Raw genomic sequence first — 17,484 nt, 5'->3', positions numbered from 1 at the left:
AACATAAAGTCAAAACGTTATGAAAGACACTTTAAGTCAAGATAAAGTCACAATAAATACTGATATAATGTTGTAATGTTGAGATATTGAAGTCATGAGATCAAGAGAAATATTTTTAGTGTTTTAATAAACAAGTTTTTATTTCAGTCTGTTGTTCATCGAATGACATTTTGACTTCATTCTGAAATCTTACTCCATTTATCTCTTTATAACTGTGGATCTAATATTATGTTGTGTATAAAACAGACAAAGCCTCCTCACTCTGCTATAATGAAACACAAAATAAGACTTTGTTCAACATTTATAATCTCTGTAGGGTGTTTGGAATGAATAAGCCTATTAATTGTAAGTACAAGTTAAAGCATCACCAGGATTAGCATCCAACAAATATCACACACAAACTATAAACCTGCACAAACAGGTCTCTAACCTGAGCAGCGCTGAGATGTAGCTGAGTTTTCTGAGTCTCTATCTTTTCTTTGTGTTTTAGATAAAAATAAATCTGGAGCATCAGAGGAAGAATAATAACTGTTCAAGGTTATCAAGCAGCACTCACTCTGTGACAACGTGTGAAGTTATAAAGCACATTATTCTCCCGTCAGCAGCTGACAGATTTTTACTCTGCTGAAATGTCACGTCTCAGAGCTTGGGGAATGCAGACACGTCCAGCTGTCCTTGTTTTAGTTTCCCCTGTGGAACAGATACTGGAATAACTCTGATGTCCCTGCAGACCTGGTACCTGAAGGCAGCACAGAGCGCTCAATTAGCGAGGTTTGTGTTTGAGACTCTTTGAGACTTTTGTCTCTTCATGTGAACAGTAAGGCTTTATTTATGATGTGTTAGTTTTTCCTTTTTATTTTTCTTCTACATACACTTAAATCAATTAAATTCTCCTGCTAAAACTCCAGGTCCCAGCCGGAGTCTTCATCCGGAGGCTCTTCTGTGTCCTCTGGGAAGAAGTCAAAGTTGCTGTTATCAAGGGGCCCGTCCACCTGCAGAGGAAAACCAGATGTTTATTCTTTCACCTGTGTCCTGTCTCCTGACAGACGCTGACAAACACTCACTGTGGGTGTGAACGGAGAATCCATGGTGCCTTGTCGGAGTCCGTCCCAGTTAAATCCTTCAAACCACCTTCAGGAAAAAAAAGTGTTACCATGACTACAACATCCTCTCCATCAGAAACATAAAGAAAGCATCTTCTCTTTCTCACTTGTGTTTTTGGATGTCCTTCACGCCGTTCTTCTGGTTCCCTAAGCGCTCTGATGGATTGTCTCTGAAGAAATAAAACAAGAACAGATGACTTTTTAAACCAGTCCAACCTCCTGTGTCACTTTCTGTATGATCTCCACCAACCTGCAAAGCCGCTTGATGAGGTTAGCAGCACTCTTTGTGATCTTCTTGGGAAACTCAATCATGTCAATGCCTCTCAGAATGTTGTTGTAGGTCTTCATGGGGTCAAATCCAGAAAATGGCGGACTAAAGACAGAGACATTAACACAGAAGCATCCAAAAGTGTCAAAGTTAGCCTAACTGCTACCAAAATAGAGTGTCTGTACTTCTTTGTACCTGCCACTGAGCAGCTCAAAGACCAGGATCCCCAGAGACCAGCAGTCCGCTGAGCTATCGTGTCCTTTGTTCAGAATGATCTCTGGAGCCACGTACTCTGGAGTCCCACAGAACGTCCATGTCTTCTTACCCAGACCCACCTTCTTTGCGAAGCCAAAGTCCACCTTGAAGAAACAGACACAGTAAAGATATTTCCAAACACATCAGATTCATGTCTTGGGTGAAATCTGAAAAATGTCTGGACCAGCTTGGCGTATCCTCTGTGGTCCAGGATAATGTTTTCTGGTTTGAGGTCTCTGTAGATGATTCCTCTGGAGTGCAGGAAGGCCAGAGCCTCGATCACACAGCCGGTGTAGAAACGAGTGGTGCAGTCGTCAAACGATCCCCTGGAAGACACGGAGTGATGCTGAGAGTATCATCGCAAATCTGAGTTTATGACACAAAACACACGATGCCTCACCTGTCCCTGAGCAGGGTCCACAGTTCACCTCCCAGGCAGGCCTCAAGCAGCATGTAGAGATATTTAGAGTCTCTGAATGTTCGGTACAACCTGCAGAATGACAACCAGATGGTTTGCTATGAGAAAGACTGAGTCAAAAGTGTCAGTTAAAAATAACGAGGCAAAGGTTTTTTTTTTTGTTTGTTTTTGCTCAAAAGAAGTTTTTTGGTTTTGGCTTTCTGAGAAAAAATGACTGAAATCAGCATCGTCTGACCTGATGATGAAAGGACTGTGTGCCTCCATCATGATGCGGCGCTCTGACAGGATGTGACCCTGCTGGCTGGTGTCCAGGATGTGACGCTTCTTTAACACTTTTAGGGCAAACGATTGGCTTGTGTCGTTCTTTAACTGCACCTGAAAACACAAATACACATTCAGGACGCACGGGCACTTAAAAGGCATGTAGACATACAGTTATTAATTTTGTAATTAATGGATTATTTGATTGTTTTATTGATCACAACATCAATAAGTCAATTGTTCAAAAATTCCATTGTTCCAACTATTATTTTTTTCAGATCAAATAATAACTCTATCAAATAATCAATCAAATCAATCAAATAATAATATTGATTAATTAATTATAACATTGATTAACCGATTCTCCATTTAGTTTTGCAAAGTATTGCAGATGATGCAATATTTCTTATACAAATGAATACTTTTTCTATGGATTTACTGAAAATCACATTGATCAATTAATGATTCTATTGATTATAAAACATTGTAGACTTATCAATTATTATATTGATTGCTCTGAATTCTCATAAAACTCAAGAATTGTCACTGAGGCAATACTTCTAATCCGAATACTGAATCAAATATTTCATTGATCAATATAAGGATGTATTGATAAATATAAGGATCAATTAAAAAATTTTTGCAATTCATTCCTTTATTGATAATACTTTTCATTGACTGAGTAATATATTGACTAACCGAAGTTTCTTTGATCATTTTAACCCATTAATCTGTCATTCTTTTTTTCAAACTAAAGAATTGCAATTGATGCAATATTTTTATGCGATTAATCGATTAATTGGATAAGAAATATTGTATTATTGCCAAATAATTTTGAAGTCATTCAGATTTAATTGAAGACTTGAGGCAGATGAATTCCTCTGAAGCTTTGAAGTAATCAAGTCATTCAAGGACTGGTTTCTACTTCTTTATAAACCCACCAGCTCCACACGGCTGAAGCCTCCCATCCCCAGAGTGCAGATGATGTTGATATCACTCAGAGACACACTGGAGAAGAAATCAGCCTCGGCCTGCAGCCTGCAGACAGCAGAAGAGGAGGAGGAGGATCATAACAGGAAGTGTTAAAGCAGGACAGAGATGTTTGCATCTAGAATACTGCAGCCTGTTTGAAGTGATTTGATGCTTCAGTTTGAGCAGAGATTGAGTCAGATGAGGACGACTTTTCTACCTCTCTGTGGCCATGAAACTTTCAACAGCCGCTCAAAATATCTCTGGTAGCAAAAGAGGAATAATTCTTCTTTATCTGAATGAACTCACTTAGCCTTGACCTCGCTGCTGTCGCACTGCTTGTTGTTGACATCATCCAGTCCTCCAATCAGCTGTTTGAAAGACCTGAGAGCACGGATGAAAAAGAGCAGCTGAACACAATATGTTCTATAAAAACAGGAGAACAAAGTGAAAGGCAGGCTTCACAGCTCTGTGTACGAATTGATCTGCTCACTCTCTGTCGATGACCAGACATGTCACATCACCCACCGCCGTCACACTGGCTGTACGAATGTCCTCGCTGCAGAGACATGGTTTATTAAACATCTGCGTTTTTGTTCCGATATACTTCTGAATATCTCTTTAATCAACATTATAACTGGTTTGTGTTTGTGTTTCACCCTTTCAGAGCCTGCTCTCCAAACCAGTCCCCTTTAGACAGAGTCTTCACCGCCATTGGCTCGTCATTGGTTAAGTTCTGCTGAGACACCTTCACCTGCAGACATCACAGATTACAGCTTTTAACCTCAGGTTTGAATCTTTTATTTCGTCCACTGCCTCACTTTGAAGGATTGTTCCAAAAGCTCCTCTTCTATTGCCTTAAAAGTCTCCTTAATGTGTTTATGTATGGAGACCCATGTCTGCCAATGACAAAGACCATAGCTGAAAAAGAAGTCATCATGCTAAGATAAAAAACAGTCAAACTAATGAAAAAGAAGTCATGATTATGAATCCAGAAGTCATAAGATTAAATGTCTCCATAATAATGATCCAATTTATGAACTAATAAGACTTTGAAAAAAAAAAGTCATGAAAAAATGAAACGATACAACAATTTTACTGAATCTTTTTTACTTTTTTTCCCCACACATAATTCATAACCTTTATTAAAACAAAAAACAAAATCTGTCTTTGGTTCAATTATCATGGTTTTTAATTTTATATTAATTCAATTTATTTATTCATTTTTTGATGGCATTTTTTTTACTAGGTTTGTCATTTTTATGTTTTATCAGATTATAGATTTTTTTTGTATAATAATTTTAATCTGCTCAGCAGAATGCTGACTTTCTGTTTAAGTATCTTAAACAATATTTCAGATTTATATCATTTAATTATTTTTCAGACATCTCCACCTAAAAGTTTTTTTTTAATCATTAATTTTTGTGTCTCTTGTGTTTTAATTTGACTTTTGTTGCCATGTTTACAATTTATCTTAAAAATGTATACCATATTTTTGACTTTTTACAAATGAAATCAACTTTTTATCCTAGGGCTATAACCTTGTATCTCCCAAATAAGCCTTTTCCCAGTGTTTTTATTTATCTATTTACCAGAAATCACAAAATTTCCCCTTTTTATTTAAAAAAATAAATAAATCTAGATTTAAACGTAAGATTCTGACTTAAAATGCATTATTTTTTCTACTATATATCTCTGTATTTAGACTATCTCATAACTATGACTCAAAACTTATAACAATAGCTTTTTTAATCCTAGTTTACATTTTATGCTATATTTAAGCTTTGTGTACCAAATATTAACATTTTATATAATATTCACAACTTTTTATTACATTATTTTGATAAATGTTGTCAGTGTTTTCATGTTTTAACTCATTTTATAGAATTTATATGTCATTATTTTAAACTTTTACTTTAATATTATTCCATATTTCTTATTGCAGATTGGACTTGTGCATCTACATTTGAATTACTTAATCATTGTTTTTGTTTTATAATTTGTTTTCGTTTAATATTCCTTTTTTTTCCATCAGTCTTTTTTTATTGTTTACAGCTCTTCTGCAGTTTGATTTTCTTGTAAAAGTTGTTACTTTATTTGTTTTAATGTCTTTAAAGTAGTCTGACCTGCTGAGACGTTACTTTTAGAGGATGACCGTTTTCTTTCTCATCTGTCAGTCTGTGCTAACAATCATCTGTCTCTCTCTGAATCCTCCCGTCTTTGTCTCGTCCCCTCCTCACCTGTCCTTCACTGATGATGAAGAATGTGTCTCCGGTGGCTCCCTGACGGATAATGTAATCAGAGTCGCTGTAATGAGTCTGAGGGAGAAAGGATACCTCAGATCACCAAACACAACATCTCCAAGCATTTGTATTCGTCAGCTGGAGGAACAGATGGCAGAAACAGATACTGTGAGAGCCGAACAGAGAAAAGTGTTTGGAGAATCATCACCTCCTCCAAAACATCAGCTAGCTTGCTGAGGATGTCCTCAGGTAGCGCCTGGAATGAGGGGACGCTGGAGGAGAGTTTGGAGTGAGAGGAATGAGTCATGCTGATGAGCAGAGAGCTTTAAACAGTCGCTGAGTGGTGGTGTGAGCTGTACCTGCGGAGGAAGTCTGTATACTGGGAGTGTTTGATGAGACCAGTCCTCATCATGATGGTCTGGAAACCCTGACGGTCAATCCCCCACAGCTTGATGTCCGTCAAAGCTACAGAAACAGAGTTCAGAGCCTTTATAACAGCTCAGATACACTGAAGACAAATTGACATGTTCTTTTCACCACTTCAGTGTCAGAGAAAGACACAAGGATGCTGATTTAAAGAAGAAAAGGGAGCAAGGAGAAGGTCTTTGAATGCTTTTTAAAAGCTGGATGATTATTTCTTTTTATACCTCACACAGATGACAGCGACAGCTCAGTAAACAAGTTCTCCTCAGAGGTGCAAAACACACACAAACACACTCACACAGTTTCATTATTCAGGGTCTCAGCATCCTGCCAGCTCTTCAAAGTGAAAAACACACAAACAGGAATCAGGCTGACTGACGCAGTTAGAGCTGATCCGTCATCTGAAGATGGCCTGTCAGCCGAAGAATGCAGAGATGAGAGATGCAAAGAAGAAACATGCTGAGTGCTGTGGCGTCAACACACAGGTGAAGGTCTGAAGTCTGAGCAGAAAACAGCTCTGAGCAAGAAAAAAAAAATAACGAGGCATGAAACTGTCTCCTTATGGAAAATGTCATCAAACAGAATCCATACAGCGAGCGTGAAACCTCATAAAACTTTATGTTATAGGGAATGTATGGGTCAGGAAATCCAACAAATGAGCTCTCCAGAGACAAACTGTACCCATGTTGGTTTCTGCTGGACACAGAGTCAAGTGGACACTTAGGGAACTAAAGTTATTTTAACTTCTGCACTCACAAGAATTTGCTGCTTTGTATTTGTAAATAAAAAAAGCCATATTATGGTACATGCACTTTATTTATGTTGCCTTTTTTGCAGTCATTTAAATATTCAAACTAATTCCAGTTGTACATTTATTTTTTGCTGGGTTGTTTTTGCCTGTCAGTAAATATTTTCCTCCCTGTTGTTGGGTGTCTTTCCATAAAAGTGCCTTTATTCCAGGGTGTGAATTTTCTAAAGTAAAAAATTTATTCATGTCTGACTTGGATCCAGATTACAGGCAGGAAAATGAGACCAAAGAGAAAACTGACTGTAGATGAAACTTTGATAGCTAATGAAAGCTAAAATTAGCTACAGGCTACAACATATCCAGTGTGGCTGCTGGTACTGTTTTATTGGGCTACATTAAGATTTACTGGATATGATTTATCAATGTGGCAGTTGAGCTCTTAAAGGGACAGTTCACCCAAACTAAAAACATATAAAAAGCAACATTAATGTAGCATTTAGCATTTCTCAAAGTTTCAGCTTCATTAACTCAATTAGTTATTTTCAAAACTTTAACTATCAATAAGAAAATCTTGAGAATTTTTGTAGATATGTTAGAGATTTCATAAGAGGTTGCATTGAAGTCACAGAAAGTCAAACTGATGTGATTTTTCTTTTTTTTCTGTGCCTTAATGTGTTTTTCTTTTTTCTTTTTTTTTTTAAGAAAACACAAAATCCCAATACTTAATCACAATTCATCACATTTTATTTTACTTTTCTATAATTCCATTCAATCAGCTGTTAAGCCTATATTAACCATGGAAAATCATTTTTACCAGTGCCTTGGATCCTGTTTTGAATGAATACTATGAAATGTTGTTGTTACTTTAATGTTTATTATTTAGATAAATGTTGCTCTACTTCACCAGTAAGGTCTGAAAACACGATTTAGTTGGATAGGAGACAGCGTCAGAGTGTTTCTGCTGAGTTTTGTGAAGCAGCTGCGCCTGCATGCTTGGCTCAAACTCAAAGTGCTTCCCTAACTCTGTTTTCACATGTCTCCTGATCTGCAGTCTTGTAAGCATTATTGTCTATTATGGCAGCAATGGGACACAGAAAGACACAAAATAACATGGTTTAAAAAATGTGATAACTTCTGACCTCAAACACAGGATGATTAACATAAATTAATGCTGACAGCCATGATGTTTTAGGATGAACAGCCTTTGAAAAGAGCTGTGCTGCAGAGGTAGAATGAAAGAAAAATGGGACTTTAACACCAAGAGGAAAAAAAGATGGCTTTAAAGTTTGACCCTCATCTAAATTCTCCTGTCACTGGATGAATAGAAGTTATTAAAGCACTGACGCTTGAATTTCTTTTTCATTCATGAGGTTCTGGCAGATGAAGTGTCCTTCAGCAACGGTGTCAGGGCCTACTGCCCCATTGTGTCACAAAATGCTGAACCATTTCTACTGTTTCTCAATGTCAAAACAGTTAAAGCATGTGCTTAGTGTGGGTGTTTACCTGTTACTGTTGCTGTGCGTGTGCAGTTGTAGAGAATGGCCAGCTCTCCAAAGACTTTTCCTGGACCGATGGTGCAGAGTTTCTGTCCCTGTTTGGTCACCTCAACCATCCCCTCTGGGAACACAAAATAAAACACTGAGCAGCAGATTCACAAGACTTATTCAGCCTCTTTATTACAAAATATCACAAAAAAAAGGAAAGAAGAATGTAAGGCTGCTGTGAGGAGTTTCACGCAGGCCATTAGAAGCACTGAGTTTAGAGCTGATGACTTAAAATAAGCGTAAAAACTGTGACTACTGGTGTTTTTTTGTAATGGCTGAATGCTTCTTCATCTTTTGACAGTCAGACAAACGCACCTAATGCCAAAAAGGCTTTGTGTGACATTTCCTCAGGCAAACAATCACAGAGAGGGGTTCATTTTGGCTGGAAATGTGTTAATATGAAATCAGCTTTAATCACATGGGGCGCTAGAATCAACACAAGTTTAGTGCCCTCACAGGAGCTTCACTTTTTACAAAACTGGATAACTTCTCAAGAGTTTAGACTTTTAATCAAAGAGCCTGGTTAAAACACCTATGCATATGCTTGATAAGTACGTGTTTCTTTCTTGATGACAGTTACTGAATTATGCTATTCAATATATCCTCATTGTAATTTTTTTCACTTCATACTTTCTTGTTCACTACTGTAACTCCATAAATTTCTCCACTGTGGGATGAATACAGGAATATCTTCTCTCAACTTATATTACTGATGTTGTATTGGTGTAATAATGACATATCATTAATGTTATATTGGCATGGTAAGAGTATAAAGTTGGTGTAGAATAGGCACAAGATTGGCATAATATAGGTTTTACATTGCCTTTATGTGAGTATTAAACTGGTTTTAAATTGGTGTAATAATGGTGCAGTGCTGGCACAGTATTTTTGTAAATTACATGTAATATTGGCCTGATATTAGCTTAATATTGGCATTACATTGGCATTATATTGGTGTAATATAAGTGTAGTATTGGTGTAAAAATGGCATATCATTGATGTGGTTTTGACATGGGTGTAACATTGGTTTAGTGTTAGTATGAGATTGGCATAAAATAGGTGTATCATTCGCTTTGTATTGGCATAAAATACATGCTTCATTGGTGTAGTACTGGTGTAATGCTGGCATAGTATTGATGTTATATAGACGTAATATTGGCATAATATTGGCTTTATAATGGCATCATAACATTGTCATTATGTTGGTGGGAAGTGGATGTTATATTGGCTTATTATTGGTGGTAAATTAGCACAATATTGCCATAGTATTGGCAATATATATTGGATGTAATATTGTCATATTTGTGTAATATTGGCGTACCAGTATCTGATTCCACAGTATTATAGCAAGCTTCTGTGCCTCTGTTCCCACACTTTTAAGATTGTTTTTTGTTTGTCCAACTCAAAGAAATGAAAACAAGGGTTTGGCATCTATAAATTCTGCTCTAGCTAAAAAGCATTAGTGATCAGCCTATTCTATTTGATTTTTTCTTGTAATGAATGTGATTGGGATGTTAATTTCCCACTGAAAGAAAAATAAGTCTTAGAAATGCGGGATAATAGCCTAATCTAGGTTCAGGTCTGACCTGTAGCCTTTGCCAATTTCTGTCCTCCTTATTCCCTCTCTACCCTCTTTCCTGTCTAAAGACGTAAAAAGCTCCTTAATGATCCTGAACATGATGTGCAGAGGCCTTCAGCCTGAGAGCAGATTTCCTGTCGCAGAGATATCAGTTATACCCTCTAATAGATGATTATTATACGACCATATCAGACTGAACACACTCTGCCGCTATCTCTTTGAATTCCTGAAGAGGTCTAGGATTTGCAGATTTGTGGACTTCTTCATTTGAAGATAATGGCGTCTTTTATTCAGCTTCAAAGCTTCAGAGGACACGGAGGATGAATGTTCAGAGAAATGGGATCACAACAATCGTAAACAGATATGTCCTCTTGGTATTTTCTAGATCACATCAGGACACTCTGGCTCTGACATTCATTGAGGACATTAACGTCTGCAGCAAGTGAGGACACTGCATGGCTGAGACAAGGACATTAATGCTGAGGACTCAGGAGGCGGCAGCAGCAGCCCTTTCAGTGACAGACCGTCTGTCCTTGAGACACAAAACTTATGTGTAGAGGAGTGAAAGTGTCAGGAACATATGTCTGAAGCTACAATGTGTTTGTGAGCGTTCAAACAAGCCGTATGCATGTCAGAGTCTGATCTCTACACTTCCAGAGTGTGACCTCTCTGTGAAACCTGTCTCCTCCTGCTGTTCCTCCTCCTAACGTCTCTGCTTAGGCTGTTTCTCAGATAAATGAGCTGTCTGTCCACATCAGTCCACGCTGATTATTCCTGTCTCACTGAGCAGGAGGAGCAGCAGAGGACGGTTTGTCTTCATTCACAGAGTCTGTGGATCCCCGGCTTGTAAAATGAAACAGGACGGCGGCTCGAGAAGGGTTTCAGGGTCTCTCTGTGTCATGCAAATTGAAACATCTGTCTTCATACTCGAGGTCTGACCAGTTTCCTTCACTCTGAACAATCTCAACACTGAGCTCACCCTCCAGCACGTAGACCATGGAGCCGTCATCCCCCTCCTGGATCACACAGCAGCCTTTTGCCAGACATGTGGGTTGCATACAGTCCATGATGGTCAGGATCTGCACACAGGAGCCATAATATTAAACCACACACACACACAGACCCGAGGAGGATCACTATCACAGGTGGGTCCTTACCTGCCCATGCTCCAGGTGTTTCATGAAGTCGTTGTCCATCAGAGCTCTCTGGATCAGCTCGCTGGACCTGCAGGGACACAGGAGGTCAGAATCCTGAGTGTATGCATGTTTGTGTGTGTTTTATGGTGTTTACACACTCTTTGCTCTTGCAGTAGCTGGTGAGCGTGACGTCGGTGAGCTGGGACGGGTCCAGTGCTGTGGGCTCTGCAGAGATGGCTTGTCTCTTTGTGCGCTGAGGCTCATCAGTAGTGGCTGGAGGCTGAATGGCTGCTCCTGAAAACACACAGAGGTCAACACACTCTGGAGGCATAAAGGTTAACAGGTCCTGAAAAATAAAGAACATTCAGCAGAAAGAAGAAGAGAAATAGACGGTGATGCCTGTGACGCTGAAGTTATCCTCGAGGGAATGGGCCCAGTCAAAGTTTGTCCTGTGAAAGATCTTGTTTTTGCCCCTGATTGACTAAGATTGAATTCATTGAGTCAAAAAACTGTTAGAAAATCAGTCAAGGGTTCAGAAAATTAGAAACGTATAACTGATAAACCTGCTGCTGACATAGGAAGTAGCCCTCTCAGTTTGTATGCGGTAACTTAGCTCAGAGGTTTCTCCACCTTTTCCTTTTTGTGCACCAAGTCGCCTTTTCCTCTGTGAACTCAGTGCTACAAGTCAGGAAATTTTATAAGAACTACTCTAAATAAAGCTGTTTCAAGACATTTAAACTACACAAAAACAAACTTAAACCAAAACAATAGAGCCCCTGAAGTGATATTTGTTGGAAAAAAAGTCAGTTAATCTCGACAATGAAGAATTACTAAGAATCATCTCCATGCATGGGCTGTCCATCGTTGCGTTGACTTCTTTTGGAACAAAAAATTGACTTGTAGATTGCCTGTATTTGTTGCCTGTCAGTCACAATGTGCCTTACTCTTTTAAAAGCAGAAATTAAATAGTTGCAGGGTAACTACATTAGCTTGATTCAAAACAACATGATTGCTCCTATTTGACAGAATTTCGGACGGGTTATGCAAACTACATATATTCTCATTTCTCACTCTGGTGCACTCTGGCAGCACTACACGACTAGATTGTCATAGAGAAACCATGCATCCTTTCCTGGGCACTCCCCAGCCATGGGCCGATACATCTGTGGTAGCTATGCCACTGTGTAGAACACTGCTCTGCATCTGCATATTTCGTAGCGAAATTTTTTTTATGATCTCAAATTTCTCTCCAAGTGGCTCCATAGTTTGGGGTTGCAGGTTTATTAGCTGATTTCTTGAAAAAAAAAAACAATTCTGTTATCGCCAACAACCATCAAGAGCAAAACACAGCCTGTGGTGTAACCCCTGCCCCCTGCTGGTGTGAAACAGTCTTGACTACAGAACAACAACACAAATACAAATGAAAACTCTTTTGAATCTACTTTCACCTTGGTTTCTACTCAGCATGCAAAACACTAGTCAAATGAGAAAACTCTCAAAGGAGTGAAATGTTCACGGTAAGATGGAACGAGTAAAAGATCCACGGTCTTCCTCCCACGCTGGTTCATCGAGTCCTTGAGGCTCAGTTAATAACAAAAAAAATGAACAGTGCATTATAAATATCTCAAGGTCTGTCTCTGCAGAACCTGCGGACGTGCATTGCAACTATAAATTTATAATAAATGTCTCTGGGGGATATTTTTAGGAGGTACTTTTGGAGGCTGGTAAATAAATGATTTAGTGTTTGCAGAAGTTTGTCCCTGAAAGAATAGAGGGACGCAGGATATGGAGTCTTATTCTCATACTCAGCCCTCAGATCCTTTCTTCCTATAAAAAGATGTTGGAGTGATAAGAAGAAGCCTTGACACCTGCAGGATTTCAGGAGATATACCTAGCTGCACTGACTCACCTGTACTGGGCGTTTCTGCCGTGCTGGTAGCCTGCGTGGAGGCGTTGCGGTGTCGGTCTAGCTCCACCTGGAGCTGTCTGATCAGATCATCTTTGGTGTCGAGCTCCAGCTCCAGCTCATCGATCAGGGAGTCCCTCTGTCGCAGCTCCTCGATCTTCAGCTGCAGGGCCAGCTGCAGGTCCCTCAGTGTGCCCTTAGACACTGCCATGGAGAGACACACACAGGTAAACACAGACAGACAGATAAATACAGACAGGTGAATACAGACAGGGGAACACAGACAGACAGGTGAACGCAGAAAGACAGGTAATTAAAGACAGGTGGTAATAAAGCACAGTGCATTTTAGGTTCCTCATAATTTACTCCAATATTTTGCAGATAAATATCCTTTTGGATTTTGGATTTGTTTTTTTTCCCCATTTTTCCCCTATGATTTTGTTTTGAAGCCCATTTATAAATGTGTGTATATATATATATATATATATATATATATATATATATATATATATATATATATATATATATATATATATATATATATATATATATATATATATATATATATATATATAATGAATGAATGAATTTATACGAACTAAGTTTCAGCAGCTTAACCACGTGCAAAGTTGGAAAAAAAATTGTTTTCATGCCTTTATAATTTTTCATTTTACACATCTGTCATTTCATAAAGCAAAGTCCTTCCTTCTTGATGGAGGGTGCTGTCTCGATAAAAATATATAGAGCATGATACTTCATTCACATAAAACAAAAACAGTTTTCTATCAAAGTAAAGTTTTTAGTCAGTAATATGAAGCTCTGAATCGTAAATGTATCATCTACTCACTTTTTCTGTCCGGATCGCTAAACGCCGCTGCAGTCAGAAGAGTCCAGCCGGTTGAGGGGATGCTTCTCGGTCACAAAGTCCCTGGTTCCAATATAACAATATAAATATTCATGAGTCAACGTGAGATGCCATGGTTCTACATTGAAGCGACACACAGCAGCGACGGACCAGAGACACAGACACGTTGAGCTTCAGCAGTTTCACTCTGAGGATGATGAACAGACTCGCAGATGCGCACAGCTGATTTTGACAGCACCCCTACAAAATAAAAGCCCAAGATGTATTTAGGGTCTAAAGTTTGATAAAGTACAAATACAGCAAAGGAAACAAATAAACTGTGACATAAGATGAATAAGACGAATGTTATTTTGAAAATTTTCACCGATACTGTCCGTATACTTTCCTGTAATTTTTTATTTTGTCAATGTCTTTATGTTCGCCTTTTTTTTGCATTTTACATTTTAATTAATCTTAATTTCCTCTGGTTGTTTATATTTTTCTCATTTTTCTAGCTTTCATTTTGACTAGTGAACTACTTCGCCGCTAGGAGGCCACAGAGCACAGTTTCTCCTCGGCACTTAACAGAAGAAGAATAAGAGCCCAGAGCGGAAGTGCTTCTTCTTCTACGGTAACATTTTCGTCTCATGATGGCGGCGATAGAAGCAGAAACAAATCATGAAACTGGGAAACTGGAGTTGTATCCTTTGATAACGGACCGTGATTTTCATTTTTGAATCGTATCGCTGTCTCAGATTTGTTTTTGATCCTTACAAGCCTTGGGTTGTAAATACCGTAGTTTTTAACGCATTCTGCACAGCACTGCCCGAGCTGTAGTCGGTTACAGATAGGATGCCTGCTGTAATTTCAGAGTAGTAACTTGGAGTAACTAGTGATGGGATGCTTCTATAACTAAATCTATATCATAACGACTCTTAAATCCCCACATTGAATGTAAAAATTAGCCTTAAGTTACAGAAACTATACCGTGTGTGTCCAAGAAACTGAGACTGATGAATGAGAGAAAACATTGTTTAGTTTTAGATGAAGACATTACTGAGCTACTAAAGCAGCATATTGACTTCTTTAATGATCTGCTTTTTTATGACTGTTGTTCGTCCCTAAAGAAACACATAAATGGAGTCAATAAGAAATTAAACTGCGAAAGAAAGCAAGAAAACCATTTCACCCTAATTAGACCAGAGTGATTTCCCAACACTCCTTTCAATCACACATTTGACTTAGCCAAAGGAAGAACAGCAACTGTTTGTGCCATGAAGAAACAACAGTGAAGAGACAAGTCAACCCAACATCATTTGACTCTTCTGAGGAAGACTTAGAGGAAAATTATTGTAGAAACATGTTGCGGTCCTGACCATCATGGACTGTATGCAATCCACATGTCTGGCAAAAGGCTGCGGTAAAAAGAAACAACACTGGACTAGTTAGAAGAGCCTTTTTGCAGTGTCGGACTAAAATTAACCTTTACAGATTATGATGAGTCTGGTGCAAATCTCTGCAGCTCTTCTTGTTTTCTTTGACCGTATCCTACAGCTCTCTGGACGTCCCCTTCCCTTCATCCCGTGAAGCCTCCATTGCTCTGCGCTCTCTCTCTCCAGACCGAGAGCCGAGGAGGGGCGGCATCAACAAAAAGCTGTCAGTGTGTGGCAGCACGCTCTCTGTGTGAGGAAACATCATAACCTTCTCTAGCTTCTCTATCTGATGTCTGTAAACACACGCTCATCTGTTTTCTTCTTTTTCTTTGTGGGTTTCAGGAGGTGGAGCGCAGATGAAGCTCGGATCCTCAGGGTGTCGGTGAATTCGTTTCTGGATCATCTGTCGCTAGTTTTGGAGACTATGGAGATGTTTGGTCCTCCTGTCTCTGAGTGAAGCATGAATCATGATACAGGACTGATCTGATCATCTCATCTCATCATCCAGGGTTTCCAGTGTTTCAGACACAACCCAGGAATGTGAGGGACAAAAGGAGAGGAGGTTTGAGCAGCTGGCAGCTTAAAACATGCTGATGTTTGAGACTCTGATATTTCTAAAGGACTGTAAAGTGGACAGGTTGGACTGGATCATATTGAAGTGTCCTTTGTGGTGCTGGTTACAGACAGGGCCTCAGAGAAGAGACGACTTTTGATGTTTTCATGGAAAGATAGTATAGTCGTCTAAATTTAGAGGCTCTGTTTGAGGGATTTTGTGTCTTTGATGATATCCTTGTGGTGTCCGGGTTACTGTGCTGGACATTTTTTTATTTTATATACAGTCTGTGACAAACACAGCCCATGGTTCAAAGAGGGAAGTCAACATTGAATGAATAAACCAGCTTTGTAAGACCTACCTAAGCTGGAGTAGCTTCCATTGCATTTTTATCAATTTATTTCATAATTGCATCAAAATTTGTCTAAATTTTCTTTTCCAAATGGGATTTTTGCTGCAAATAAGGCCATGACATAAGTATGGACACACTCAGTGTGTCCAGCAGAGGGTGCTGCATAATAAAAATTAATCCACCTGTTTGTTTTTTTTACCTGATCAAACCAAACTTCCTTTTTCTTTATCAGAGAGGAGAACAGACACATCAAACTTTTTTCCATCACTCCTTGTTTCAAAATGTTTAGGAATAAAATAAAACTTATTTTCCGACCTCGTCACAAACTTTAAGAGTCCTTTGTTCCACTGACACATGCTCAGCAGAGAGGAAATGAGGTTCCTCAGAGAGCTGCAGGACTGACGGAGGAATAATTAAACTTCAGATGAGAAGTCTGCTGGAAACACTTGGTTCATTTTGTCCTCAGTAACCTGAAGAGCTTCATTGTTGGCTATAATCATTTGGTTCCATAAAGAAAAGAGCTATCAAAGTAATTTCTTCATCTGAAAGCTTCATCTGAACTGATTAACCTGTCAGAGGAAGTCTCATTCTGAAAGTCTGTGGCTCATACTTTAAACTCAACAGACCTGCAGGAATTAAGATGTTTGACTTCTTATTTAAGTTTTTCAAACCTCACTAAGATCTAACTTAGATGCCATCCTCAGTAGAAGTGTTTATCCTTCATTTCTCTTTTGACTCCACGAGGGAAATCTCCCTCTGCTTATTTATCCAACAGCTTTACAAACACACTCTACCTCTCACTACTCCCACAAATAAAAAAAAAAACAGAGGATTCAGGGATGAAATGATCATCAGCACCAGCCCCAAACAAAGCTCCAGACTCTGTTTGTACAGGAGTGCATGAGGAATAATCCTCTGACGGTAGAATATATGATCCTAAAACAGCCACAGAAGATGTTTAGCTGCATCCTGAGAGCAGCGGTGCGCTGGAGTTTGCTATCAGCAGCTGTTAAAGCGGGTTTAATGGCCTCCCAAAAGTAAAGCAGCTTTGTCTGTGATGTTGTTTGTGTGAGACTTTACTCAAAGTTTTTATCCTGGAATATTACAAGTTATGAAGTCATGAGGATGCTGGCTTTTGGAAACACCAAACACTCCTTGAAGCCTCATCAGTCTTTACTTTATAAGCAGTTTAGCTGTTTGTGATACAGAACTCATATTTATTAAAAGTATTTTCTACAACTTCATCAAAAAGTAAGTTAAATTTAAAATAATTCATCCCTTTCATAAAGAGCATCTTTAGTCCTTACACTGCAAAACCTGAAATCTTATCTGACATCTATGTCTTATTTTAGTCAAAATGATCTTATGAGTTGCATTCCCGACAGTCAGGAAAGATGTCTTTTATCAAAACATTAAAAGACAAAAATGACGCCTTAGTTACTTAAAAAA

At 38.7% G+C, this 17,484-nt stretch overlaps 2 protein-coding genes across 3 annotated transcripts; one reads left to right on the top strand and one right to left on the bottom strand.

Moving 5' to 3' along the window:
* Window positions 1-133: 133 nt before the first annotated feature.
* Window positions 134-13,908, bottom strand: LOC141805264 (cGMP-dependent protein kinase 1-like). 2 transcript variants are annotated; one of them, XM_074690204.1, is made up of 22 exons: window positions 13,701-13,908; window positions 12,857-13,057; window positions 11,106-11,241; window positions 10,969-11,035; window positions 10,791-10,890; window positions 8,192-8,305; window positions 5,877-5,982; window positions 5,726-5,789; window positions 5,515-5,592; window positions 3,934-4,028; window positions 3,768-3,833; window positions 3,584-3,658; window positions 3,247-3,343; window positions 2,280-2,419; window positions 2,027-2,116; window positions 1,811-1,952; window positions 1,567-1,730; window positions 1,354-1,476; window positions 1,211-1,273; window positions 1,065-1,131; window positions 873-992; window positions 134-739 (listed from the first exon to the last, which is right to left on the bottom strand). In XM_074690204.1, coding segments are annotated over exons 1-21 (2,085 nt in total). In that variant the 5' UTR covers window positions 13,702-13,908; the 3' UTR covers window positions 134-739; window positions 873-896. The 2 variants fall into 2 exon arrangements, with proteins under 2 accessions (XP_074546305.1, XP_074546304.1); XM_074690203.1 differs by having other exon boundaries at window positions 134-992.
* Window positions 13,909-14,302: 394 nt separating this feature from the next.
* Window positions 14,303-16,351, top strand: lage3 (L antigen family member 3). The gene is made up of 3 exons (XM_074690689.1): window positions 14,303-14,397; window positions 15,252-15,380; window positions 15,473-16,351. The coding sequence occupies exons 1-3, from the start codon at window positions 14,345-14,347 to the stop codon at window positions 15,585-15,587; spliced, it is 297 nt and encodes a 98-aa protein (XP_074546790.1). The 5' UTR covers window positions 14,303-14,344; the 3' UTR covers window positions 15,588-16,351.
* Window positions 16,352-17,484: the final 1,133 nt, after the last annotated feature.

The sequence above is a fragment of the Halichoeres trimaculatus genome, unplaced genomic scaffold, assembly GCF_033239565.1.
Source record: "Halichoeres trimaculatus isolate MK-OKI-2021-1 unplaced genomic scaffold, fHalTri1.1 fHalTri1_scaffold_16, whole genome shotgun sequence".
In the NCBI taxonomy this organism is placed as follows: Eukaryota; Metazoa; Chordata; class Actinopteri; order Labriformes; family Labridae; genus Halichoeres; species Halichoeres trimaculatus.
This window is presented reverse-complemented; position numbering and strand designations above follow the sequence as displayed.

Coding starts and splice junctions, on each gene's coding strand:
- LOC141805264 (XM_074690203.1), bottom strand. Junction 2,117..2,279: donor CACAGTCCTTTCATCATCAG/GTCAGACGATGC, acceptor GTCATTCTGCAG/GTTGTACCGAACATTCAGAG. Junction 1,731..1,810: donor ACAGAGGATACGCCAAGCTG/GTCCAGACATTT, acceptor TGTTTCTTCAAG/GTGGACTTTGGCTTCGCAAA.
- lage3 (XM_074690689.1), top strand. CDS start 14,345: ATGATGGCGGCGATAGAAGCAGAAACAAATCATGAAACTGGGAAACTG. Junction 14,398..15,251: donor GAAACTGGGAAACTGGAGTT/GTATCCTTTGAT, acceptor CGTATCCTACAG/CTCTCTGGACGTCCCCTTCC. Junction 15,381..15,472: donor TGTGGCAGCACGCTCTCTGT/GTGAGGAAACAT, acceptor TGTGGGTTTCAG/GAGGTGGAGCGCAGATGAAG.